The sequence below is a fragment of the Nicotiana tabacum genome, chromosome 19, assembly GCF_000715075.1.
Source record: "Nicotiana tabacum cultivar K326 chromosome 19, ASM71507v2, whole genome shotgun sequence".
In the NCBI taxonomy this organism is placed as follows: Eukaryota; Viridiplantae; Streptophyta; class Magnoliopsida; order Solanales; family Solanaceae; genus Nicotiana; species Nicotiana tabacum.
In genome coordinates, this window is record NC_134098.1 from 21,957,886 (window position 1) to 21,985,245 (window position 27,360).

At 38.1% G+C, this 27,360-nt stretch overlaps 1 protein-coding gene across 5 annotated transcripts; it reads right to left on the minus strand.

Annotated features, from left to right (window-relative positions):
• Positions 1-24,875: 24,875 nt before the first annotated feature.
• Positions 24,876-26,970, minus strand: LOC107832242 (plasma membrane-associated cation-binding protein 1). Of its 5 annotated transcripts, none has more exons than XM_016660064.2 (5): positions 26,832-26,970; positions 26,384-26,543; positions 26,161-26,244; positions 25,952-26,036; positions 24,876-25,366 (listed from the first exon to the last, which is right to left on the minus strand). In XM_016660064.2, the coding sequence occupies exons 2-5, from the start codon at positions 26,492-26,494 to the stop codon at positions 25,059-25,061; spliced, it is 588 nt and encodes a 195-aa protein (XP_016515550.1). In that variant the 5' UTR covers positions 26,495-26,543; positions 26,832-26,970; the 3' UTR covers positions 24,876-25,058. The 5 variants fall into 5 exon arrangements, with proteins under 5 accessions (XP_016515550.1, XP_016515548.1, XP_075095850.1 ...); XM_016660062.2 differs by having other exon boundaries at positions 26,161-26,250; XM_075239749.1 differs by lacking the exon at positions 26,832-26,970 and adding an exon at positions 26,785-26,805 and having other exon boundaries at positions 26,161-26,250.
• Positions 26,971-27,360: the final 390 nt, after the last annotated feature.

Consider the following 27,360-nt stretch of genomic DNA (forward strand, 5'->3'; position numbering starts at 1 on the left):
CAGCCTCCCAAGTAGCCTCTTCAACCTGTTGGTTTCGCCATAGCACTTTCACGGAGGCAATTTCTTTATTTCTCAACTTTTGCACTTGCCGACCAATAATAGAAATTTGAATCTCTTCATAAGTCAATTCCTCAGTAACCTTAATAGTCTCAACAGGAACAATGAATGTCGGGTCTCCAACTATTTTCTTCAACATAGACACATGAAACACCGAGTGCACTAATGATATTTCAGGTGGTAGCTCAAGCTTGTATGCCACCTCACCGATCCTCTGAATGATTCTGAATGGTCTAACATACCTCGGACTCAATTTCCCTTTCTTACCAAATCACATTACACCCTTCATGGGGGAAACCTTCAAGAATACCCAATCATCTTCTTTGAATTCCAAATCCCTATGACAAACATCTGAATTGGACTACTGACGACTCTGAGCAGTCTTCAACCGCTCCTTGCTGATTTTAACTTTTTCTATAGCCTGATGCACGAGGTCTGGCCCTATCAACTCTGCTTCCCTAATCTCAAACCACCCAATGGGAGATCTACATCTCCTACCATATAAAGCCTCGAACGGTGCCATCTGAATGCTGGCATGATAACTATTGTTGTAGGCAATTTCTATGAGTGGAAAATGATCATTCCAGCTACCTTTGAAGTCTAGAACACAAGCGCACAACATATCCTCAAGCGTCTGAATAGTTTGCTTTGCTTGCCCGTCAGTGTGCGGGTGAAAGGTTGTACTAAGATTCATCTGAGTACCCAAACCTTGTTGAAATTTCTTCCAAAAGTTAGCCGTGAACTGTTCCCCCCGATCAGAAATGATAGAAACTGGAGTGCCATGCAACCTGACTATTTCTTTGATATATAACTGCGCGAACTGTTCTGTTGTATCGGTATCCTTAACCGGCAAGAAATGTGCTGATTTCGTGAGTCGATCCACAATCACCCAAATCGATTCAAACTTACGAGGAGTGCGAGGTAATCCTACAACAATATCCATATTAATCATTTCCCACTTCCACATTGCAATTTCTATGTTCTATGCCAGCCCACCGGGCCTTTGGTGTTCGTCTTTCACTTGTTGACAATTTGGACATTTCGCTAAAAAGTCCTCTACATTCCTCTTTATATCATTCCACCAATAGACTTCCTTAAGATCATGATACATTTTTGTAGAGTCTGGGTGTACGGATTACCTAGAAGTGTGAGCTTTGGTCATGATTCATTCCTGGAGACCATCCATGTTTGGAATATCCCCTCTTTCAGTTAATGTACCATCCTCCATGCCAAGAGAGAAGGCCATGGTCTTATGTTTATGAATCCCCTCTTTCAGTTGTGCCAACAATGGATCGTTGTATTGCTTCTCCTTGATTTCCACAATAAGTAATGATTCAGCCCTGTTTTGCATAGTCACCCCTCCTTCACTAGAGTCCGTAAGGCGAACTCCCAAACTAGCCAATCGGTGAACTTCCTTGGCCAATTGCCTTTGATATGCCTCCAAGTGTGCTATACTGTCCATAGATTTCTGGCTAAGAGCATCTGCCACAACATTATCCTTCCTCGAATGATATAGAATATCAATGTCGTAGTCCTTGAGTAACTCAAGCCATCTTCTTTGCCTCAGATTCAATTCCTTCTGCTTGAAAATATATTGAAGGCTTTTATGGTCACTGAATATATCCATATGGACCCCGTATAAATAATGACGCCAAATCTTCAATGCAAATACCACCGCCGCAAGTTCTAAGTCATTTGGGTATTTCTTTTCATGATTCTAAAGTTGCCTAGAAGCATAAGCTATCACCTTGCCATGTTTCATTAATACACACCCAAGCCCTATTCTTGAAGCATCACAATATACCACAAATCCATCTATACCCTCTGGTAGGGTCAACGCCGATGCCATATTCAATCTTGCTTTCAACTCCTGGAAGCTCCTTTCACAAGCATCTGACTATTAGAACTTAACTGTTTTCTGCGTCAATTTAGTCAACAGGGAGACAAGGGTAGAAAATCCCTCCACAAATTTTCTATAATACCCAGCTAAGCCTAAGAAACTTCGAATCTCTGTTGGAGTTGTAGGCCTCGGCCAATTCTTCACAACTGCAATTTTCTAAGAATCAACCTTAATTCCTTCACTAGAGACGACATGACCTAAGAATGTGACAGATTCAAGCCAAAATTCACACTTTGAAAACTTTGCATATTACTTGTGCTGATGTAGGGTTTGCAGAACTACCCTGAGATGATCAACATGGTCCTCTCGACTTCGTGAATATATAAGAATATCGTCAATGAACACTATCACAAAGGAGCCAAGAAAAGGCTTGAAGACATAGGCCTACTTCGGCACCACGAAATCTTAAATTCCTTTACGAAATTCTACGGGGCCTTACAACACTGCCCTCACCTAGCATGAGACTAAACACTGTCTCCACTCTTTGCATGAGACCAAACACTATCTCCATTATTGCATAAGGCTAAGAACTACCTTTAGTTGCATGAGATGAAGCATTGCCTCTATTACTGCATAAGGCTAAGCATAGCCTTCCCTCGCATGACACTAAACTCTGTCTCTGCTACACTATATACGACTAAGCACTGTCTTCCTTCTTCGCATCGGGCTAAGCACTGCCCTCATCTCACACAAGACTAAGCCTTGTCTTGTCTCATTATTGCATGTGACTAAGCATTACCTATTCCCTCTATCAAACGATCAATATTACCACATACTTGCATTTCATGGGCTGAAACACCGCCATATTGTCCGAAGGCGTCATAGTCCAAAGACACCATCCTCATAGCCTGACGACACCATGCCATGGCCCGAGGATCTCTCGAAATTTGCACATCATTATTCAAAGGTGTCATAGTCCAGAGGAACCATCCTCATGGCCCGAGGATAACATGTCATGGCCTTCGAATCCCTTATCAAACACTTCATGGCTCAGGGCGTCATAGTCTAAGGACATCATTCTCATCGTCCAAAGACAACTCTCATAGTCCGAAGGGAATTTGCATCATGTTTAAATTTTTGCAATAACCCATATATATTTGCATGCATCGTGTTTTAAGTTTTGCAGATAACTCGGAAGGTAACCGTTCTACAAACAGGAGCAATTCTCGCTCCGGTTTTTGTTCACAACGGTCACACCCTTCGACCACCCCAAACGTACCCGATAATCAGCAGTTGATTACTCTTCGTTCTATGACCGTCCAAATATCTGCCTTATACATCAATAGCATTCAATTTGCATTTATTACCCCACTTGAAATCATCTGTTACTCACGATACTATCGCATCAAAAATATCCTTTTCGAAACATGCGATCACTCGTACAACAACTTCATCGGTTTCGTTTGCCGTTGGATCCAGAACTACACACGGCCTGATTCCCGTAACACTAGGGATATGTAGGCAACTCAAGAACTAGGGTTCGGCCACCATTGTTTCAAAACACATCACCCCCCACTCATTTCGGACAAAATTAGTTATCATTTTCTTAACCCAACAACTCTTTCATCATTCCCGGGTAAAAAGGGACAGGTGTTGATACCCAATTTCGCCCTCATATTTTTATAAAAGTCATATATGCTTTTAAAATATTATTCCTGCATCATCACCAATTTACAGGGGTCATATAAGAAGTTTCTATAATTTTTCATAATTTTTAAAGCTTTAAAATTGATTTTCTTGCATTTAAATTATTTAAATATGTATTAATTATCCATTCAAATCATTTTATGAGGACTCAATCATTCAAATTCATTATTTGCATCAACATATATGTTTCACAATCTTTTACTTTATATTTTCATATTAGTATATTTGTATTTTTAAGTTATTTACACAATTTTGCAATAATAGCCTATATGTTATGCATAATTACATTTTGTTTTCACATTATTTGTGCCAAATAGCATTTTTATATTTTTATAATGTTAAGCTATTATTTTCAAATACTTTACTACATAAATAATATTTTATTATGTGTTAATTACTTTTTATAAATTATATTTTATAAAATTTCGTGTATTTAAAGTATGGCCCAGCTTTAAAATGAATTGTAGACCAAAAATAGGCCCAAAAAAAAACATTTGGCCCGCTTCATTTTGCCTTCAACAGCCCAACCAAACGACCCTTTTTATATCTAGTCGGTACCCGTTTTATGACCCGCCCTATCTCTCTTTTAATCTTGGCCGTTGATCTCAATTGATCAACGACCCATAAACAATCCCTCTCTTTAATTAACCAACCTCACCCCAAACCCTAATCCCATTCCCATACTACCAGCTGCCTCTATACTCTCTCGAACCATATCCTCTCTTCTGCAAACTGTTGCGGCCAAACGCACATGCAAGTATACGCGGTCGTCAAGTAATAAAGTGATAAGATAGAGTGTCGAACCCGCGAGGACTTGTTATCAACTATTAACTAAATTAAGCTATTCCAATTAACTAAACAAGAATTGAAGCCAAAAGTAGTGATGCTAAAGTAATTAAACTAAAAAGAAAATAAATAATGAACTCTGAACAAAGGAAGAATAGATTTTTATGTTATCAATGTGATGAAAACGATCCAGGGTTATGGATCTATCTAACATTCCTATTGTATTCTTCAATTGAATTGACTAACTAATTCATCTAGCTTATTGGTTGACAGGGTTAATATTGCTCATAAGAATCTGTCGAGTTCTTACTCGCCTATTCAAGCTAACCTAACGCCTATATGTCTATGGAGTTAGAACTAGCAAGAACGCATTTATAATTCCTGTACATCAACCAAGCAAGGCAATTAGGTATATGTCTATCCTAACAGCGAATCCATTCCCCGATGCCCAAGTTCAAGACCTTGCTCTACTCAATCATATGTGCAATCTAGAATTTCCACGTTCGAGTTCAATTCTATATTCGTAGATAGTATTCAATTGGTGATCAAGCAATTAAATAATTAAGCGCATGATTGAATAAATAAACCAATATGATAAATCAAGAAAGCAAAAGCAATATCCGAATAACAATAGTCATGAAAGAACCACAACCCTAGAATGTGAAGTTTAGCTCCAAATAGATATGGTAGTAAAACAACAAATCATACAGAGAAACATAAAAATTACTTAGTTTGATGGAAGAAAAGATGAAACCCGGCCTCCACGACGACTATGTGCTCTCCCTTGGTCAAAGGTTGTTCTCAAAAACGTTCTCTCCCTAAAAAATATGTTTAGGACCCTTTTTATACAAGTTGGGACCGTGTAGGAACGAAATAACCTTATCCTAGGCGAAATAGGAAAAATCCTGCAACTTAGGGTCCATGCCAGCGCGAGGCGCTGGACCTGGCACACAAACAAGAAACGATTCCACGATTTCAATTCTAATTCAAGAATTCTATTTCCTCCCTTTTTTATCTCGCACTTGGGGGGGACAAACACCAAAGGGTGTCTCCCTTTGTCTTTTCTTATTTAATTATTTTATTTTCTTCTGTGTTTTATCAATTTTGCTCTAAATCTCTTTATCTTTACGCCGCTTTATTCCTACATAGTTAAAGTATAATATTAAGCATAAAATAATATAATTAATAGTCAAAAGACGATTAAAAGTACTAGAATGTGAGGCAACAATGGTTAAATATATGTATTTTTTAGCAGAACATCACCGCTCCACACTTAAATTCTTGCTCGTCCTCGAGTCAACCAACAATTCACACTATTCTTGAGCACTTCATATTTACACTTTTGAAGCACACTACACAAATTACCATGATTTATAGCAACAATTAAACTATAGCATATGCAATCACTTACACTTCCCTTTACATATGCCATTCTTCAACAATATTCACAATAAAGACAACGTGTTCATTACAATCCTAGCCTCAAAAACTGACTCAATGTCGCAATGCACTCATGGCTTGAACACCCAACAACATAGAGAAGTCTAATAACGTTACTTATCCCTCGTGAAATCATGTGCCCTCACAACAAGAACAAGCGAGTAAGTTGAATCCACACCTTCAAATCACATGCTCAATATATTTTAAGGACTCACATATATCAAAGAAAATCGGTCACTCTCACAAAGAAGTCACATGCTTGTAATTGGTACCATAGGCTTGCCCATAATGTAAATCTCTACTAATGTAAGATCGCTCGAACTAAAATTAATTAGGACTTTTCATGGTTGTACTGTGGGCTAAGGGACGGGTATGATATATTTAGGAATAGTGACTCACCCTCCTAAGCAATTTAACACATCACAAAATTACTTTAACCACAAATTCTTCAATCCCAACTTCAATTTCACACACAAGATCACCCCCAAACAATGTTCCCTTTTTCTTTAAGCACTATCGTTCTTTACACTCCACTAGCAAAAACAAGATATTTATTCATCTACATTTTGTTTTCTCAGATTTTTTTTTTCTCTTTCGTAATTTCCACTAGTGGCGCATTTTTTTTACTAAACAAATGCACCTTTCTTCCTTTCATTCGTTCCACTCAAAAGCCACCCACACTTAGTCCTTTCTTACTTCTTTTAGTGCTCATTTTATAATTAAAGTGCTTTAAGAGGTAAAAGGATCAAAATAGTGTCAATTAAGAACAAAACGGGTATAGGCATGTAATGTGGGTACCAAATAAAAGTCTATAGGCTCAAAAGGGTTAACTAGGGATAAATTTTATTTGTGATAAGCATTAAGCTCAAAAAGATCAAACAAGGCCTAAAACTATTTTTCAAACCAAGCATCACCTAAAATTTCGCTTCAACTCACATACCGGGCAAGTTCTAGACATAAGTACAATACATAGACTACACAAAAACCTTACCACATATGGCACATGACTCACTAAGGGACGGTCCCATTCCGACTCTCAACAAATGCAAGTATTCACGAAGCCATGAGATATTAAGCACAAAGCACAAAGTGAACACAAGTCATGTAAATGAAACATAAGTGTCACAAGACATGCTATCCAATTTAACAAGGCATCATGGACAATTTTTACACATAGGGAAGATACTACACATGCCAAAGCCTTAATATGTTACTATCAAACAAGTCAAGGGCGTCTAGGTTCATCATTCTTCCTCTTTTTTTCCTAAATTCTAATCTAATCTAAAAAATTTAAAACTAATACCCGGTTCAAACTACATCCAATGAAAAAGAACCGAGGTACAAAGAAAAACCACGGGGGATTATTACTACCTAAGGAAAACTAAAAGACATATTTTTTTTGTGTGTGTTATTGGTTAGGTTTTAATCCCTCAAGAAAACTGTCTAGGAGATCCATCGTCACGAAAAGTACAAAATTTTCAATATTTTTTTTTAATTTTCCATATTAAAAAAAAAATTAAGTTACTAAAACTACTACTAAAATACTACACTACTACAAAAAATCGAAACTGAAAAAAATAAGAAATTAACATACTAATATAATATTGCTAATGATCTAAAGCGATTCTCCCACCCCATACTTAAAAGAGTGTAGTGTCCCCAATGCACAAATAAAGCAAAAAATAATGAGGGTAGACAAGAAACTCCCTGAAAGGCCAAAGGCCGAAGCTGTGATGACCCGATAGGTCATTTAGAGTTTTAAACCTTAATTTAGTGTTTTGAAGCCTCCAATAGCTTCCTTCAGCCTTTCTCGATTTGCTTGTGTTGTCCGTGTATTTTTCCGGAAGGCTTTTATTTAAAAATTGATAAAATATGAAATTTTCTTAAAAAATCATTTGAGTTGACTTCGGTCGAACTTTTGAGCAAACGGACCTAGATCCATATTTTGACGGTCCTGGTGGGTCCGTATCGTGATTTAGGACTTGGGCATATGTCCGAAATCGAATTCGGAGGTCACTAGCTCGAGTTATCGCCTTTTGTCGAAATTTTGAAGTTTAAAGGCTTAATGACTTTAAAGAATTGACCAATGTTTGACTTTGTTGATACCGGGTCTGTATTTTGGTTCCGAAACTCGGTATAAGTGCATTACTTTATTTATGACTTGTCTATCAAATTTGGAAAGAAACGGAGTTGGTTTGATATGATTCGGGCGTCCGGTTGTTAAAATAGGAATTCTAAAGCTTCATTGAAAATTTCATTTGATTTGTTATTCGATTCATAGTTCTAGGTGTTATTTTTGTAATTTTATCACGCGAGCAAGTTCGTATGATGTTATTAGACTTGTGTGCATATTTGGTTTGGAGCCCCGAGGGCTCGGGTGAGTTTCAGATAGGCTTCAGGTGGATTTGGACTTAGAATTCATAGCTGATCCATCGGATTTCTGGTGTCTGCTGCAGACTTCACAATTGTGAGGTCTGGCTCGCAAATACGAGCCTCGCATTTGTGAAGAAGACTTCGCATTTGCGAGCAAGGGCATGGGGGGTGGACTTTCGCATTTGCGAGATCTGGGGTCGCATTTGCGATCCTCCCAGTTTCGTATTTGCGAACATATAGTTCGCATTTGCGATGGCAACAGGAATATGAAGGCTTCACATTTGCGATAGTTTATTCACATTTCCGGAGTTCGTAATTGCGAACCCCAGGTCGCAATTGCGACATCTACGCCTGATCAAAATCTGAGTTAGACGGGATTTTCTCTCATTCTTCAAATTTTCAAACTTAGAAATCCTAGAGGCAATTTTCCCAAGAGTTCTTCTTCCCCAATTCATTGGTAAGTGATTCTAACCTATTTTCTTTCAATTTTCCATTTTATTTCATAATATTTCAACTTAAAATCTAGAATTTTCATGGTGAAAATTGGGAATTTGAGAAGGATTAGGGATTTTTGTAAAATTGGAATTTAGACCTCAAATTGAGGTCGGATTTCGAAACAAATTACATAACCGGGCTCAAGGGTGAATGGGTAATTAGGTTTTGGTCCAAATTTCAGGTTTGGACCAAGCGGTCCCGGGAGTTGACTTTTGTTGACTTTTTCAATAATGACCTAAGTTGAACCTTTTTCATTCGTGGGTAGTTCCTAAGGCTTATTTTGAATCGTTTGGTTGATAATTTTCTAGATTTGTTTGATTTGGAGGCTTATTTGAAAGGTAAAGTTGTGGTTGAGCTTTGAGTTGATCTTTGGGAGTAAGGTAAGTATCGTAGTTAAACTTAACTTGAGGGATTAGGACTTGTTTGCTATGTGCTACTTGTTTAAATGTTGGGTTTAACGTATATGTGAGGTGAAGAGTACTTATGCGTTGTTGTTGGGTGAAACCATGCGGGTGGGACTTGTTTCTTGTCATTTATTTCTTTCTTTGATCATGATATCCATGCTTAGACTAGTTAATTACTAAATTGATCATTCTTTCCGCATTTATGGGCTATCTGTGATAATTGAATATTATTTTTGAAGAAGAGATTGGTGTTGTGGAACCATTGTTGACATAAGACTTGATCTTGCTTATTCTATCTCCCTGTTGTTATATGTTCATTGTTACATGGTAAGGGAGAGTGTTAATGCATGAAGGGTGATGCCGCACCGTATTTGAGTGTTAATGCACGAAGGGTGATGTCGTGCCATATTTGAGAGTTAATGCACGAAGGGTGATGTCGTGTCGTATCTATTGTTCATGATGAAATTGAGAGTAAAAGCACGAAGGGTGATGTCGTGCCGTATTTATCATTTTATGGTGAGATTGAGAGTAAAAGCACGAAGGGTGATGCCGTGCCATTATTACTGTTTCATGGTGAGGCTGAGAGTAAAAGCACGATGGGTGATGCCGTGCAGTTTTATTCATTTTGTGGTTGAAGGTTTATTGGTTGAAGGTTTATTGATTGTTTCTTCCTATCATTCCCTGTTGTAGTTATCGTATCTTGTACCCCTTTCGCATGTCCCCTCCTAATAGTACTTGTTAATTCTTTATTTGTTGTTATGTTGTACATATATTTCCGTCCGTACAGGTTTATTTACGTGGGTGCCCTATCATAGCCTCGTTACTACCTCATCGAGGTTAGGTTCGATACTTACTTTGTACATTGGGTCAGTTGTACTCATACTATACTCTACACTTCTTGTGCAGATTTTGGTACTGGTCCCAGCTATCTGTGAGGCGTATCACCTCGGATTGGCATTCGGAGACTCGAGGTAGATCTGCTGGCGTCCGCAGACCTTGAAGTCCCCTTTCATTTCCCTTATTTACTGTTCTTTTCATTCGAAACTGTTGTATTTATTTCAAACCCTATTTTGTAGAGATTCTAGAAGCTCGTGAACTTGTGACTCCAGATCCGGTTTGTACTTAGATATTATTGGTTGTATGTCATTTGTATTACGTTTTAGTTTCTTTTCGGCTTATTTGGTTTTACTTAATTGAATTGATTAAAAATTGGCTTAAAGATCCTCTAACGTCAGCTTGCCTAGCAAGTGAAATGTTAGGCGCCATCACAGGCCCGTAAGTGGAAATTCCAGGTCCTGACAGAAGCACTAGCAACTCACGGGGTACTCAGACTTCTCCCACGGATGGTCCTTTGTGCAGGCACCTCACACTAGTTCTAATAATCTGGCTTGCTTTTGCATACTTCCTATGGCTTTCTTCCTAAGCTCATAATCCTACAAAATAAAACAACACTACAAAAATAATAAAAAATAAAATAAACCAAAAACAAACAAAAATAAAAGAAAGCAGTAAAGGTGGGTTGCCTCCCAACAAACGCCTAATTTAACGTCGCGACACGACGTGAACCACTTTTTGCATCCACCTTGAACTTATGAATTGTACCCCTAACAGGGCATCTAGTCTATGGCTATGCTCCTTTGGTGGGGCTACAAAGACAACCAGGCCAAGTAATAAATCTTTCACTCTACACTTCTTGGCCTTTAGATGAGGAATATAATTTTTGCTTTTTGGCATGACAAATTCAAGAATATAGGCACTCTCATCCTCACTCTTTGACTCCCTCATAGGCTCAGATGGCTCGATTACTATCTTACCATCTAAACATAATGTGGAAAAATGATTGGAATGAGGTCTAATGCGCCCTAACTCATGAATTGTACTACTATTTACATCCCCATATTTACATATACTAGAGTATGCAAAAGTTATGTTATCTACTCTCTCACATGACTCTAGAGCACCCTTCTCAACATTGGAACCATCAAGGAAAATATGGTTTAATGATTGGTATTCTCGTTTTAGCTCAATTTGGTCTAGAAGATTCTTTTCAGCTTTATACAACTCATCATTAAATTTTTGGGCGTTGAACGCATCAACCTTTGCACTCAAATCTACATTCAAGTTGTGCAAATCCAAGCCAAACTTGTCAATTTCTTGTGCAAGATCAACTTTCTCCTTCGACCATGTTACATCCCGCATTTCGTATATTAAAGTTTCATCGTAAGTTAATTGACGTAGACTCGGGAATGAGATTATTTTGAGATCATAAGCATATATGCTATTTGTAACAAGTGATAAGTAAGTGTTATAAAGGTCAGAGGGTTAACGAATCAAAGAAATTGAGTATCGCCGAAGTTTGTTATTTTGTGATAAAATACGATCAAAGCTATAATACCATGTATTTATGGATTAGTGCTATACAACACACCACACGACCATGATATTATTTATAGTATAGTAGGATATATAAAGTGTGTTAAAAGTAAGTAGTATTTTAAGTAATTAGAAATAATTCTTAATTATGTGAATAATTGGATAATTAATGAGTTTAGTGGGAGATTAATTAAACAATTAGCTAAATATGGTGGCAAGTGAGGTGGACCCCACTTTTCACTTATTCATATTTTTGGATGGATTTTACCAACACAAATATATGCATATGTGCAAGCACATGATCTACTCCATGTAAAAACAAAAAATAAATAATTGGACCACATTTCAAGATGCTTATCATACTCTTGTGAAATTAAGTATATTAATATGATTCAATTTTACTAATGGAGAAAAACAAGAGTCTAAAGACATATCAAGACAGCACAAAGTGGTTTTATGTACATATATGTATACATTTAGCAAAGAAAATGCTTGTTGCTGGAGATTAGAAACGGTCTTGAGGGATTTGAGCTACAAAGATAGATTTGAGATTAGAAACGCTCCTTGCATTAGAACAAGCCGTGAACATAGATGTGTATTTCCATATCGGTTTTTCTCAAAATTGAAGAGATTGTTCACATTAAAGGTATATTAAGACTAATCCTTCTTTCTTTTGGCATGATCCAAGTAACGATACGTAAACGTAATGCTATTTCATAATTATTTCTACTCTTAGCACTTAATGATGTCTAAGTATGTATCTAGTTCCCTACTGAGGTATTTAATAAAAACGTTAATATCATAATGGTATTATATGTATTATACATCTACCACCGAGCTACGGCCGGTTGGGCAGTTATACATCTACCACCAAGCTACGGCCGGTTGGGCAGTTATACATCTACCACCGAGCTACGGCCGGTCGAGCAGTTACAACCGGTTGGGCAGTTATGTATTATTATTTACCACCGGTTGGGCAGTTATGCATTTACCACCGAGCTACGGCCGGTCAGGCAGTCATGTATTTACCACCGCGCTACGGCCGGTCGGGCAGTTACCACTGATTAGTTGGGCAGTTAACGTCACGAAAATGAGGTAACTTGAACTATTATATTGTAGTTTTATTTATATATATGAGATGGGCTTTATTCTATATGTTATGGCCCTCAGTGGAAAGTCAGAAGTTATAAGTTGACTCTTATCTCTCCCCGAGATAGTATCTTATTATAATTACGTTTCATTTCTGCCTTACATACTCGGTACATTCTTCGTACTGACGCCCCTTTTCCTGGGTCACTGTGTTTCATGCCACGCAGGTCTAGATAGGCGAGGTGAGAACTGACAATTGTAGGCTGCCTCCAGATATCAGCTTTTGGTTGGTGAGCTCCACATCTTCCTGGATTATTGCCGAGTCACGTTCTATATATGTTACTTTGTTTTATGAGGATGTCGGGGACCCTGTCCTGACTTATATGTTATGGTCATGTTTTCTTAGAGGTTTTTGCAGACAGTGTCATGTGTATAGCTTTAGGTATGACATGTCAACGGCCTTGTCAACCCCTATGTATCTATATAAATCCTTTTAAATTAGTTATGTGAGTTAAGTTCTAATATTGTTAATTATATATATAGATGTGGCCTATCATGGGGCGATGTGTTTCATGCCACACAGGTGTAGATAGGCGAGGTGAGGACCATACAATGTAGGCTGCCTCTAGATATCAACTTTTGGTTGGTGAGCTCCACATCTTCTTGGAGTATTGCCGAGTCACGTTCTATATATGCCACTTTGTTTTATGAGGATGTCGGGGACCCTGTCTCGACTTATATGTTATGGTCATATTTTCTTAGAGGTTTTGCAGACAGTGTCCTATGTATAGCTTTAGGTATGACATGTCAACGGCCTTGTCGGCCCTTATATATCTATATAAATCTTTTTGAATTAGTTATGTGAGTTAATTTCTAATATTATTAATTACATATATAGATGTGGCTATATATATATATATATATATATATATATATATATATATGTGTGGCCTATCATGGCCCGTGACGAGTCTTATAGAAAAAAAAAGATAAGGTACGTGGCGCTCGGTTGAGTAGGCACCGGGTGCCAGTCGTGGCCCTCTGATTTGGGTCGTGACAGACCAATCATTCACCAACTTTGTTAGAAAATAACATCGTTCCGCATATTCCCGTAATCGTGAATATCCATCCCAATACCAACCCTTACTCCTATATTCAAATTCATACCTCCCAGAGTTTAGGTCATGAAAAGCCTAAAAATACGGACCATAAAAGTCTTTTGTCAACCAAGCGTCTTCATCAATAACCTTACCTCCGAATATTTCATCCCCAGATGTCATGTTGAAAGAACTAAAAACACACTAAGAGAAAGATCAAATTGTTATAAAAATAAAAATATTTACAAAAAGGAAACAAAAACTTGTAAAGATAAAAGTAAAAGTCTAATCTAGAAAATAAGCTAATTCTAAGTCCCCAGCAACGGCGCCAAAAACTTGTTGCGGCCAAACGCACATGCAAGTATACGCGGTTGTCAAGTAATAAAGTGATGAGATAGATTGTCGAACTCACGAGGACTTGTTATCAACTATTAACTAAATTAAGCTATTCCAATTAACTAAACAAGAATTGAAGCCAAAAGTAGTGATGCTAAAGTAATTAAACTAAAAAGAAAATAAATAATGAACTCTGAACAAAGGAAGAATAGATTTTTATGTTATCAATGTGATGAAAACGATCCAGGGTTATGATCTATCTAACATTCCTATTGTATTCTTCAATTGAATTGACTAACTAATTCATCTAGCTTATTGGTTGACAGGGTTAATATTGCTCATAAGAATCTGTCGAGTTCTTACTCGCCTATTCAAGCTAACCTAACGCCTATATGTCTATGGAGTTAGAACTAGCAAGAACGCATTTATAATTCCTGTACATCAACCAAGCAAGGCAATTAGGTATATGTCTATCCTAACAGCAAATCCATTCCCCCATGCCCAAGTTCAAGACCTTGCTCTACTCAATCATATGTGCAATCTAGAATTTCCACGTTCGAGTTCAATTCTATATTCGTAGATAGTATTCAATTGGTGATCAAGCAATTAAATAATTAAGCGCATGATTAAATAAATAAACCAATATGATAAATCAAGAAAGCAAAAGCAATATCCGAATAACAATAGTCATGAAAGAACCACAACCCTAGAATGTGAAGTTTAGCTCCAAATAGATATGGTAGTAAAACAATAAATCATACAGAGAAACATAAAAATTACTAAGTTTGGTGGAAGAAAAGATGAAACCCGGCCTCCACGGCAGCTCTGTGCTCTCCCTTGGTCAAAAGTTGTTCTCAAAAACTTTCTCTCCCGCAACGTAGGGTCCAGGCCAGCACGAGGCGCTGGACCTGGCGCACAAACCAGAAACGTTTCCACGATTTCAATTCCAATTCAAGAATTCTATTTCCTCCCTTTTTTGTCTTGCACTTGCGGGGGACAAACACCAAAGGGTGTCCCCCTTTGCCTTTTCTTATTTAATTGTTTTTTTCTTTCGCGTTTTATTAATTTTGCTCTAAATCTCTTCATCTTCACACCGCTTTATTTCTACATAGTTAAAATATAATATTAAACACAAAATAATATAATTAATACTCAAAAGATGATTAAAAGTACTAGAATGTGAGGAAATAATGGTTAAATATATGCATTTTTAGCAGAACATCACAAACCCTAGCCGCCCCCACTCAAATCCCAGTCCCAATCAGATAATCACATGGAAATCTTCCATGATGCCTTTCCTTTCTTTCACACACGTAGACGCTTACCATCTCTTAAACGTTACAAGTATTCGGTACTTAATTATTATGGAAACTAAGTCATTGGTGTTCGTTCAACTTCGATTTTGTATTATCTTTATGTTTCTGACCTGATACACTCACTACCAGGCCCTATGGGTCCGATTCAGTGAGATTTTTACTATTTTTTGTTCTTCGTTTCAAACTAGGATTTGTCTGATTCCTCTTAAATTGATTCTAATCGATTTTGCATGCTATTCTTTTCCCATTTTATGTTTAAATTGATTGTTTTTCCTTGTTTTTGATTTTGCTACTATATAAACCCATCCCCTAATTCCCTTTAGGGGGGATTGGTCACTGAAATTTACCACTATTACTCTCTTATTATCTCATTCTATATTATTCTGAACTTTGGCTCTTGGCTAGATGAAAGCCAAAGCCACCGGAATTCGACTAGTTGACCCTTTTTTAGTGCAAGCACTGCTCGGGGTTCATCTGAAACCCTTGGGAACTCTGACGCACTAAAATTATTTTGGGTTCCGCTGCTTTCTATTGACGTTTGAAGTGCCGTTGAGACTTTTCTACCTGCATATTTGTTTGTCAATTGATGGCTGTAAGTTCTTTGACCTTAGTAGTTCATTTGTGTTCATATTCAATATATTTATGCTACTGAGACTTTTATGAATCAATATGTCCCTATGCCATCTATGTTTGCAACCTTATTGGCTCTAAAGCTGTTTTGTGACTCTAAACTCTTTTCTGGCATTAGAAGTTGCCTACAATTCCCAGCTCTAACATCTGTCTATTACATGTGTTCAGTATGAATGATTTTTGACTCTCTTAAGTATGTTTACCCTAATATGTCTGTTTGAATGCTTATTACCTACTACTCTCCCTGAGTTTATCCCCTACTGTGTTCTGCATCCTTATAATAGACCAATTCATGTGTTTTAATGTACCTGATGCTCTACTGCAACCAATTCTTAACTGTGATGTCAGCCAATTGTGAGCCTTACTGTGTGTTCCATGCTTAGTTAATTCCTCTGTTGATTAAATATACTCATAGTCTATAAGGTGAAAGGCAAATATCCAGCCTTTATATGACAATCTAGTTCTTAATATGTCTTTGCCTATTGAAAATTCTGGCTCTACTAAACATGTCTAGCCTGCTATGTTATGCTGATGTTTGTTGTCAATCCAGAGTTCTCTTTCCTACCTTGTCTTGGATTGTTATGTCAACTAAACTCATGTTTAGGAAATAATTTAGTCCATGTTTAAGTTGTTACTCTTCAGGTCTTGCTGTTTATGAGGACCTGTTATTATGCATTTGTGATTCTATTGTGTGTTTGCTGACTTGCTCAATCCTGCATTCCTTAGTACCAGTCAAGACCTTAGGAATAAATCTTACAACTGGCCTTCCTTCACTAAACATGGCCAAATAGTATTAGAATTGATGCTTGCTTCTCCTACTGTTGAATTTTGATATTGTCTCTTATACTGCGATTAATGTTCAACATGATAACTTTCCCTTGTTAAGTAATTGCTCGATCATGAACCTGTTCTGTTATGTTGTTTTCACTAGACCTTTATGTTAAAACTTTCGTGTGAATGCTATGCTCTATTTAACTCTGTTAGATTTTCATGTGTCTAAAGTCCTTTGGGCTATATCCGAATCATTTTACTTTTGAAACTATTTGGAATAGTGACCCTTTAGCTTTGTTTCTAAGAATACAAGCATGAACCTGCCTTGTAGACTTGTCAGTATTTCATGTGATCTTGTCTATGTGCTTTGGCTATAACTATTGTTAGTTACAACTTTAGGAGTTAAGTGTGAAAAGTTATTTAAATTAATCCTGCGAGTGGTCTGTCATCTGCATGGTTAAGTTTGGCATTCATTTGGCTAAGTAAGTTATTCGTTGGGCCTGATGTTGGGTCATATGTGTTGTTGGACTTGGGCACTGGATTCAGGATGATTCTATTGTCTTTATGAGCCTGAGATTTAGGTCTGTTGGTTGGTAAGGATGTTGAAGGCCCAGAAATTCATTGGGTTATTTTATAGTGGGCCTGTACTATTTGATGGAGGCTCGTACTTGTTTCAGTTTGTTTTCCTGTCATATTTGGTTCGCATTATTCCATTTGGGCTGTAATAACTTGTAATAATGAATAATTGGGGATATAGTGAAATTGGGGAATGGATGTGCTTTGTTCTTGCATAAAGGGTAGAAATCATGCTTACAGGGTATGTGTGTTCTATTCGTTGTTTTATTCAACATGTCTTGTTTGTTATTTCGTGCACTAATAGAAATCATGTCTCTAGGAATTGCACACACCTAATCTAATTTGTCTAATACTTGTACACTATCTTAAGCATGCTATTAATCGCTATACTTGTGTTTAGACAGCATGCCTATAGGATGTATATGCTTTTCTAGCTCTCATGCCTATAGGACTTCAGATGGTTAGTCAAATTGCTTTTATCTTTGGTGTACTGTCCATCTAGATATCATGATTATAGGACACTAATCTCTTAATCAACTGCTCACGCCGTTTTATTATACTTCCACATAGATAGCATGCCTATAGGAATAAGTATGGTAAAAGTGAACTCAAATACCCTATTAGAAATCTCGTCTACTGTTATCCGTCTAGAAGGTATACCCGTAAAATCAAATGCAGGTAATTCCCAGTTTCTAATAGCCTTCACCGCCCATTGCGTAAACAGCTTAGAAATTATGTCTATAGGTTTGTAATACATGTAACCTGCAAGCTAGTTAATTTGGAACGGCGGTACTACCTGTGCGACACCTGAAGTTAGTCAGCTAGAAATCCTGCCTATAGGAATTTTACATTGATTGCTGAGTCGTTCAAATCACATAGAATTGGAATGATTTAACACACCAAACCTGCTAATCTATAGCTGTCCGTTAAAATAATCTGAACATCGCTAGTATAGCTATAATTGTCTGCCTAATTGACAACATGCATTCGAGTCTATATGAGGAGGTGAATTTGAGCCTTTGGTGTTGATTACGTGGAGTCCTACTTGTTTTGAATGCGCGATTAGTTTAACCATTTTGAGCAACCTAGGTAAAGTCTAGAATCATCCAAATAGAGGTCCAAAGCCTCTTGGACCACAGGTACGGGACGGGTAGTGCACACATAGGGTATGGTTTAGAATTGAATTAGAGCGCCTTTAGGTAACAATTTCAACACAGTAATTGGGTAGCAAGAGATGATAGTTTGTGCCCGCTGAATAATATGAGCAACTCCTTATCTTAAGGTAATTGTGAAGTATTATTTATGTTGCATGGGGTGATCCTTTAGGCTAAAAAACTTAAGACCCCCTTTTCTTTATCTACTTGTTATTCGCACTAAGTCATCTTACATAGATTGATGTAGTTTTAACCTTGTAATCATTTGTACCGTCTCTCATGTGTTATGATAAGACTCTTCGACTTCTACATTTTTCTTTGTTTATTCTATCACCTAGACTAATCATATAATCCACATAGTTTAAAGTTTGGTCGGGACCCACCGTTTTGGACCTAGAAGAGTGCCTAACATCTTCTCTTCAAGGTAAGTTGAGCTCTTACCCGATCTTTGGTGACGCGGACTAGTCAAACAGAATTATTTGCAAATAGGTGACCTAACGCACCTTAAAAATCATTAGGTGGCAACTCTTCTCTTTTAACACCTCCTTAAAAGAGATGTCACATGTCGAAAACCGCTTTCGCGAGAAAACGGGGCACGACAATCCATATTGACTACTTCCCATTTCCAATTTGGAATTTCCTTTTTTTGCAGCAACCCTCCCGATTTCTGATGTTTAACATTAACATGTTGGAAATTTGGACACCGAGTGACGTATCCAACAATGTCCCTCTTCATATTGTTCCACAAGTATGGTTGTTGAAGATCGTGGTACATCTTGGTTGACCCCGGATCAACGGTATATTGGGAGTGGTGAATTTCTGCCATAATCTGCTCTCAGAGTCCCCCGACATCAGGTACACATAGTCGGTCCTTTTATCTAAGGACTCCATCCTCGGATAACCCGAAAATATGCTTCATTTTCTAGGGAATGCCTTCTCTTATTTTCCTCAAGATGGGTCATCAAATTGTAGTGGTTTTACTTCCGCCACTAACGAGGACTCGGCAATGTTTCAGACTATGTCTCCCCCGTCACCGGTATCAAGCAATCATAGACATAGTTTTGCCAACCGGTTCGACTCTTTAGTCTTCTCCAACTTATGCTCCTCCACATGTCGTAGGCTGCCCATAAACTTCCGGCTTAACACATCAGGCACAATGTTTATCTTCCCAGGGTTGTACAAAATATCAACATCATAGTCCTTTAGCAATTCGAGCCACCTCTGTTGCCTCAAATTCAACTCTTTTTGCATGAATATGTACTGTAAGCTCTTGTGATCGGTGAATATGTCGACATGAACTCCATACAAATAGTGACTCCATATATTTAGAGAAAAATGACAGCCGCTAGCTCCAAATCATGGGTTGCATAATTTTGCTCATGTTTCCTCACATGCCTTGAAGCATATGCAATTACTTTACAATGCTGCATTAGTGTGCTGCCTAAGCCCACTATGGAGGCATCAATATATATGACATACCCCTCGAGTCCTTCAGGAAGAGTTAACACTGGTTCCGATGATAACATATCCTTTAACTCTTGGAAGCTTTTCTCACAATCATCGGTCCACCGGAATTTCACAGCCTTATGTGTCAACTTTGTTAATGGAGTAGTTATGGATGATAAATTCTCCACAAAACTTCGGTAGTAACTGGCCAATCCCAGGAAGTTGCGTACCTCGGTAAGAGTTATGGGCCTTAGCCAATTCTTAGTTGCTTCAATATTTTTGGCTATTAATCCTGATACCCTCACCCGATACTATATGCCCAATAAAGGCCACTGAGTTCACCCAGAACTTGCACTTGGAAAATTTGGCGTATAACTTGTGATCCCTAAGTGTTTGTAGGACCTTTCAAAAATTCATTGCATGCTCTGGCTCTGATCGAGAGTACACCAAAATGTTGTCAATGAACACAATCACAAAGATATCCAAGAATATCCTGAATACTCGATTCATCAGATCCATGAAGGCCGCTGGTGTGTTAGTTAGGCCAAAAGACATAACAAGAAACTCCTAGTGGCCATATCTTGTCTGAAAGGTTGTCTTCAAAACATCTTATTCCTTGATCCTTATCTGATGATACCCAGATCTGAGATCGATCTTTGAAATATACTTAGCACCTTGCAATTGATCTAACAGGTTCTCGATCCTTGGAAGCGAATACTTATTTTTGATGGTAACCTTATTCAGTTGTCGATAATCAATACACATCCTTAATGAACCATCTTTCTTTCGAACAAATAGTACTGGGGCTCCCTATAGAGAAGTGCTGGGTCGAATGAAGCTCTTATCGAGAAGGTCCTTCAACTGGTCTTTTAATTCCATCAACTCGGTAGGAGCCATCATATACGGAGGAATAGATATCGGCTGCATGTCGGGTGGCACATCGATGGCAAACTCAATCTCCCTCTTGGGTGGGATACTCGGGAGCTCATCTGGGAATACATCGGGAAGCTCACTAACGATCGGGACGAACTAAAAGGTGGGAGGCTCCGCCTCCGCATCTTGCACTTGTGCCAAATAATAGAAACATCCTTTCATGACCATTTTTCGAGCCTTAAGTTAAGAAATAAACTTCCCTTTTGGTGCTGCGACATCGTCGTTCCATTCTAAAATAGGTTTTCCCGGAATGGTAAAGCGAACAACCTTCTTCCAACAATCCACTATGGCATAACAAGAATCCAACCAATCCTTTCCCATAATAATATCAAATTCTATCATTTCAAATTGGCCAAGGTATGGTGATCATGAATCATCACATCGCTACCTCGATACACTCATCTAACAACCACAGACTCTCCCACCGGCGTGGACACTTCAAATGGTTGTCGTAACAACTCAGACACTTTACCGCATTTACCGACAACAAATGGAGTAATGTATGATAGGGTAAAACCCGGATCTATTAAAGCATACACATTTATTGAGAACACGGATAATATACTTGTGACCACGTCTGGTGATGACGAAAAATGCTGGCGACTTGACAATGCATAGTGTGATTCTGTCGTTGCCCACCCGGGCTGGACATTCTACCTCCACCTCTACCTCTTTTCATCGGCGGTCGTATACCTTGCTCACGAGGATATGCTGTCAATGAGGAAATTGTCGCTGATCTCGCTAGTGATGTCACGCCACCCATACTTCTCATCGGGCAAAAGCGCATGATATGACCGGGCTGCCCACAAGCATAGCACAAATTTGAGCCTTGGTGGCAATGCCCAAAATGATTCCTACCTCATTGGCCATAACGTGGCATGGGGGGTCTCATTTTGCCAGTGTCCCCACTATTCTGCGAACTCTGCCTTGGAAAGTTCTGGCCCTGGCTGGAATAAGTGGCCCGTTCTTGATACTGACCTTGGGACTGTGATGGCACGTTAGACACCGAGCTTGGTGACTGCCGAGGGAATGGAGATCTATCCCGCCTCGAAGTTCTCCTGCATCTCCTGTAGACCTGTCCCTCTTAGATTGACTCTGGTCGTGTTCTCGAGCAGCTTGCTGTAGCCTCTTGCGATCCTTTAAGTTCTATATGCAGGCCTGAGTACGAGCAATATCCATAATCGGGTTCAGAGAAGCTATGGTACATTTATTTATCAGATGCGGCCCCAAACCATCCACGAATCGATGTACCCGATCACTAATATCGGCCACCACCAATGGAGCATACCTAGCCAAGGAGTTAAACTACATGTTGTACTCCCGGACACTCATATTACCTTGCTCCAACCGCAAGAATTTGTCTTGTCTAGCTCGGCGAAGTTCAAAGGAAAACTATTGCTACAAGAATGCCTCAGAAAATTCACGACATCCCGCTGCTGGGGTAAGAGGTCCCCTAGACTGTTCCCAAGTCTCATACCACACAACCTCTATTTCCCTCAACATGTAAGAGGCAAGTTATACGGACTCGGTATCAGTGGCATGGATCACTCGTAAGTTCCACTACACTTGATCTAAAAGTTCTGAGGATCTTCATTTGGATCTGTTCCTATGAATATTAGGGTGTCCGAATTTATGAAATCTCGAACCCTCGTACTGACTGCTTTATCTGAGGTGGCAAGGGCCAGATATTAGGCTTAAGAGGTCACTAATCGAGTTAATAATTGCACTGAACTTCTCATATGTAGATCCTATTCGGGCTAAATTGGAGGAGGAATAAGAGAGACATTAACTGCTTTATGCTGTTTCGGGGGTGGTGGTGTGGTCTCTAAACCTGTGTCCCAACCTCATCATTGGGTCCATGCTGACCCATCTGGGAAGGCGATAACTACTGGTACCTTCTCCGGCTTCTTCATTCAATCCTTGGGCAAGTGCTTGGCATCTCGTGGTAGGCATTGCTATAAACACAAGCACGATGAGAGTTAGAAGAGAATACTTACGATTTAGCTCTACCGCACGATCTAGATCAGAAAGAAGGGTATTCATCCTAGATATCTTGTAGCCTCCTGTTTATAATTATGGTGCACAACATACCCATAAACAAGAGTTTGCTAGATATGGCATGTAGACTTCCTAGGGCACAACCTGCTCTGATACCAAGTTTGTCACTTTCAGACCTTGGGAGGTGCGACCGGCACACGACGCCTAGAGCCCCGTGCGAACCGAAGTCTATTCTTACATTCTTCTTATTCATAAAATTTGGGCCATTGAGGCCACCCAGTAATAATCACCAGAATTAAGATGTGTGTAGCTGATTAACAAAAGAAACAATGGCATTTTATACATGACCATCACTGTCACCAATATCGTCATACCCGACCATTACATGCAACCAAACACTAACACTAGTCTACAAGCCTCTAAGAGTGCCAAAAAATATATACATATTACACAACTTGGTCGAGACAGGGGCCCACTATACCCAAAATATTTATGACATCTACTTCAGTACCTATTGACTTCTGAACTACTACTCTGAAAGAGTGCAGAGCAATAACCAAATAGCTAGAACAATACTTCTACTGGGGATGGGCGTCACCGGGTCTATCTGCACCTGTGGGCATGAACACAGCGCCCAAAAGGGAAGGGCATTCATATGGAAAATGTACTGAGTATGCAAGAGTAAGAAAATATGTAAAATCGGTGCATTAATATTAGAGACATGAGTACTAGATCATAACTTGATTACTGAGGACAAGCCACCAGGGGCATAAACTTAAATGGTAGAACCCATCAAACTTAAAGCATGCAAGTTTCGAAAAAAAGGTAAGCCACTCATGGAAATAATGCACAACTTACGATACACAACAATATTATCCAGCCCCTCATTGGGCACATGCTCCATACCGTACCCGGCCACGTGAAGGCTCCGTAGTGTCTTAACTTACATTATTACATACCGGTCTCGTAGAGAGCTCGACCGTACTCGGCCACACAAGGGCTTGGGATCTTATCTTACATTGTTCCATACCTGGCCTCATAGAGAGCTGATACGCTCAAATTACACCTATATAAATGGTGTAGGCAGTCGATGTCAAATATAATAACCCAACTAGGTTGGAGTCGAATCCCACACGGAATAGGTGTGAAAAGGTTACTTGAATAGCGTGTAACTTGACTTAAGCCGTAATTCTACTCCGTTAGTTTGGAAAGAGTTTTGTAATTGTGAATTATTAAGAAATGCTATTTTGTTAAGAGAATTGATTAATGGATTAAGAAACCAAGGTTGTGTCCCCGTCATCGTAATGTTATATTATCAGTGTTAATATGATATATTTCTAATAGGAGGTCCTTTGATATGCAAATGGATCCTAAATGACTACCCTATATTTTCCAATAATCATGTAGTATTTCCTCCTTATGATTTTCCCAATTATAAAAGAGTTACAATCAAGAACAACCAATTTATGCCAAGTAGAACCCACTTATTCCTAAGCGATTCTATTAAACGAGGTTTAAAGCCTTGAGTTTTGGGAGATTTTGGATTACTTAACAGATCAAGGGGTATTTTTAAAAAGTTTGATGATTGTAGGGATAAATTTGGCCCGATAGTATAACGGTAGGGATAAATTTTGCCCGATGGTATAACGGAGGTTAAATGTAGACAATATATGAGTGTAATGGGGTATATTTGGCCCTTTTCCCATAAAAAAAATTAAAGGGATATTTCATTGAGCATTATTTGTAAATAGAGCGTGAGACCTACTGTTGCCAGTTCTGCGAGACTGGTACTTGGGTGCTCTTAGGTGTATGAGTTAATGCGATTTGAAAATGGTAATATTCACAGTTATTACGAAAAACAAAAGGGGATAATTTCAATAATTTTCCTTCAATTTTCGTTTTATCACACTAATGTTTCTATAATTTACCATACTATATATATTTGCCTTTCTTGTGTTCGATTGTTTTATAACAATTCTTTTAACCTAAAATAAATGAAAGCTTTGAGGAATCAACGGGTAACGTTATTCCGATATTATACAAGGTTACAAATGTTTTTGCAAGAAAGATGAAGAGGGCAATTATAAAGAATAACAAATCATGTTTTATGTCTTCTTTCTTACAGTAAAAATACAATGGCCAAAAAGAGAAAAGAGGATACTTTTACACACATAGATAATATTTAAAAGAAAAATACTTTTACACACAGGGTTTGCTTATCATTTACTGGTCATTCATCAAGCTGCCTTTGGTGGTTCAGTTGCTACCGCAGCAGGTACTTCTTCAACTTTGGTTGTCTCTGTTGCTGGCTCTGCTTCCTCTTTCTTCTCATCTCCAGCTTCAACCACTATGTCCTTCTCCTTCACCTCTTCAGCTACTGTGCCAGTTGTTTCTACTGCTGCTGCTGTGGCTGCTTCCTCTTCTTTCTTATCTTCGGTGACTACAAACGTGGACACTTTCTCTAACACGAAGATTATGGGACCTGATACATAGGAAGGCCCGAACTTCGAGCTTGCTTCACTGACTGCTTTGGATCCCGGAAATTCTTCATTCATTATTCCAAGCATAAGGAAACCAATATTGTTAGTTCGATTGGTTGGCGAACAAAGTTATACAGGCGTGAGGCGTTATAAGAGATTAATAATCATCGATAATTTAGTGTATACATATTTTTCGTTTTTAGGATTTTTGGTTCCATTAATAAAAATGGAATATATAGCGCGTGATATAAAAGTTCACAATTTTATCCTTGTTTTTGAAATACAATAGAAAATAAAAAAGGATGAATTCAAGGTTATTTTCATCTTTTAGGCGATTTATCTTGTAAACTAATTCATGTATAAAAAGTTATCTCATGTTAGATCTGTTATAAAATAATATAAAACTTGAAGTATAAAACTATACCGGTATTATCTATATAACAAAAATTAAATGCCAACCAAACGCAACACAAAATAATGTTGCTGAATTTAACTGAGGTTATTTTTCAAATCAGAGTAATCAAACTACCCCGAACTAACGCCATACTATAACTAAGTCCATTATATGTGAAGTTATAAACGCCGCCACACAGTGAACATGTACAGAGTGTGACGATAAAGAACAAACGGTGGAACAAATAAAGACTTACCAATATTGACAAGCTCATCAAGGAATTTCTGAACTCCAGCTGAGTGTTTCTTCAGTCCTGCAACCTTTGGTTCCTTCACCAAAGTCTTGTTTTTGTTTTCAATCACAAAGAAAAGATTATCATACGTCCTATATTTGTATGTATGTAACAATTCTTTAGTCTAATTAATTCCTTCGTAAAACATTGTACGGAACTGATTTTATAAATACCTTAATCTCAGCTGCAGCAGCTTCATAGATTTCAACGACTTTAGGTTGGAGCTCAGTCTTCTTTTCATCGAATTCTTTGCTGTACTGCTCCTGAGATTTATTATTAAATAAGAACTAGGTGATTAAGTAAAATTTGTCTTTCATTTTGTTGAAAAATGAGGTCGTAGTCCTTTGTAATAATTACTTTGAAATATCCAAAACGGACAAAAAGAATTTTTTTTACCTTGGCCACATCAAAGGCCTCACAGGCCTCAGCAGCAGCAGCCTTTTTGGGTCCATTTTTTTCAAAAACCTTCTTGATCTTTGGAAGAACCTTGTCTTTCCAGTAGCTCATCTTTATGTCTTCTAATAACACAAAGCACCAACGACAGAGGAAAAGCAATCTGTAACACAGGGAAAAAAAAGTTATGATGAGTCTTCTTGCTACATTTGCAGGTCAAAGGAAGAAAAGAGAACTAGATATGTCGCAATTCTTTGGATAAATATTTACTCCTTAAAGCTACAGATAATTATTGTTCAAAATCATTTCTAAAACAATTCTTCCAATCCAAATACTGCAACAAGGAAAGGGAAAAACTTATTAGGAAAAGCTTAACGAGTACAAAGTTTATGATTGAGAAAAACCAGTAGGATGAAGAAGAACTGGAGAAAAAATTGTCAGTGTTACTTACTTGAATGAAGAAAGCGAATACTCTCTTCTTTATTCGCTTGGTTTTAATGTGACCAATTTGGAAAATTGTTTTCATTATGTAGCCAACTGTGCTTCCAAGTTTAATTCCCCAGATCACCCCCCGTCTTTCCCCTTATTCACATAAATACGCTTGCGTCCAAACCACGTACACCTACCCCTCCCTCATTTGTGGTTAGGGGTGTCAAATGGGTGGGTTTCACTAATTTTGGACAGATTAAAATGGGTTAAGTCAATAAATGTGACCAACCTAAAGGTAACTTGAGCTGAGATATGTTGGGTCAAGTTGAGCTAAAATTTGGGTCATAGTCCATCCCACCCAACTCTTAACAAGCTTTATTATTTTCTTATGAATTGTTTAATTATCAAATAAGACTTTTTTTTGTTATGGTCATATATAACATATCCAACAAATAAAAATTATTTTAAAGTTATTTTAGCAAAATTACCCATGTATCAATTTGGGATAAGATGGGCTGAATTCAACGAATGGTCAGTGTTACTCATGTTAC

Coding starts and splice junctions, on each gene's coding strand:
- LOC107832242 (XM_016660062.2), bottom strand. CDS start 26,494: ATGAGCTACTGGAAAGACAAGGTTCTTCCAAAGATCAAGAAGGTTTTT. Junction 26,251..26,383: donor AGGCCTTTGATGTGGCCAAG/GTAAAAAAAATT, acceptor AATAAATCTCAG/GAGCAGTACAGCAAAGAATT. Junction 26,037..26,160: donor CTGCTGCAGCTGAGATTAAG/GTATTTATAAAA, acceptor AACAAAAACAAG/ACTTTGGTGAAGGAACCAAA.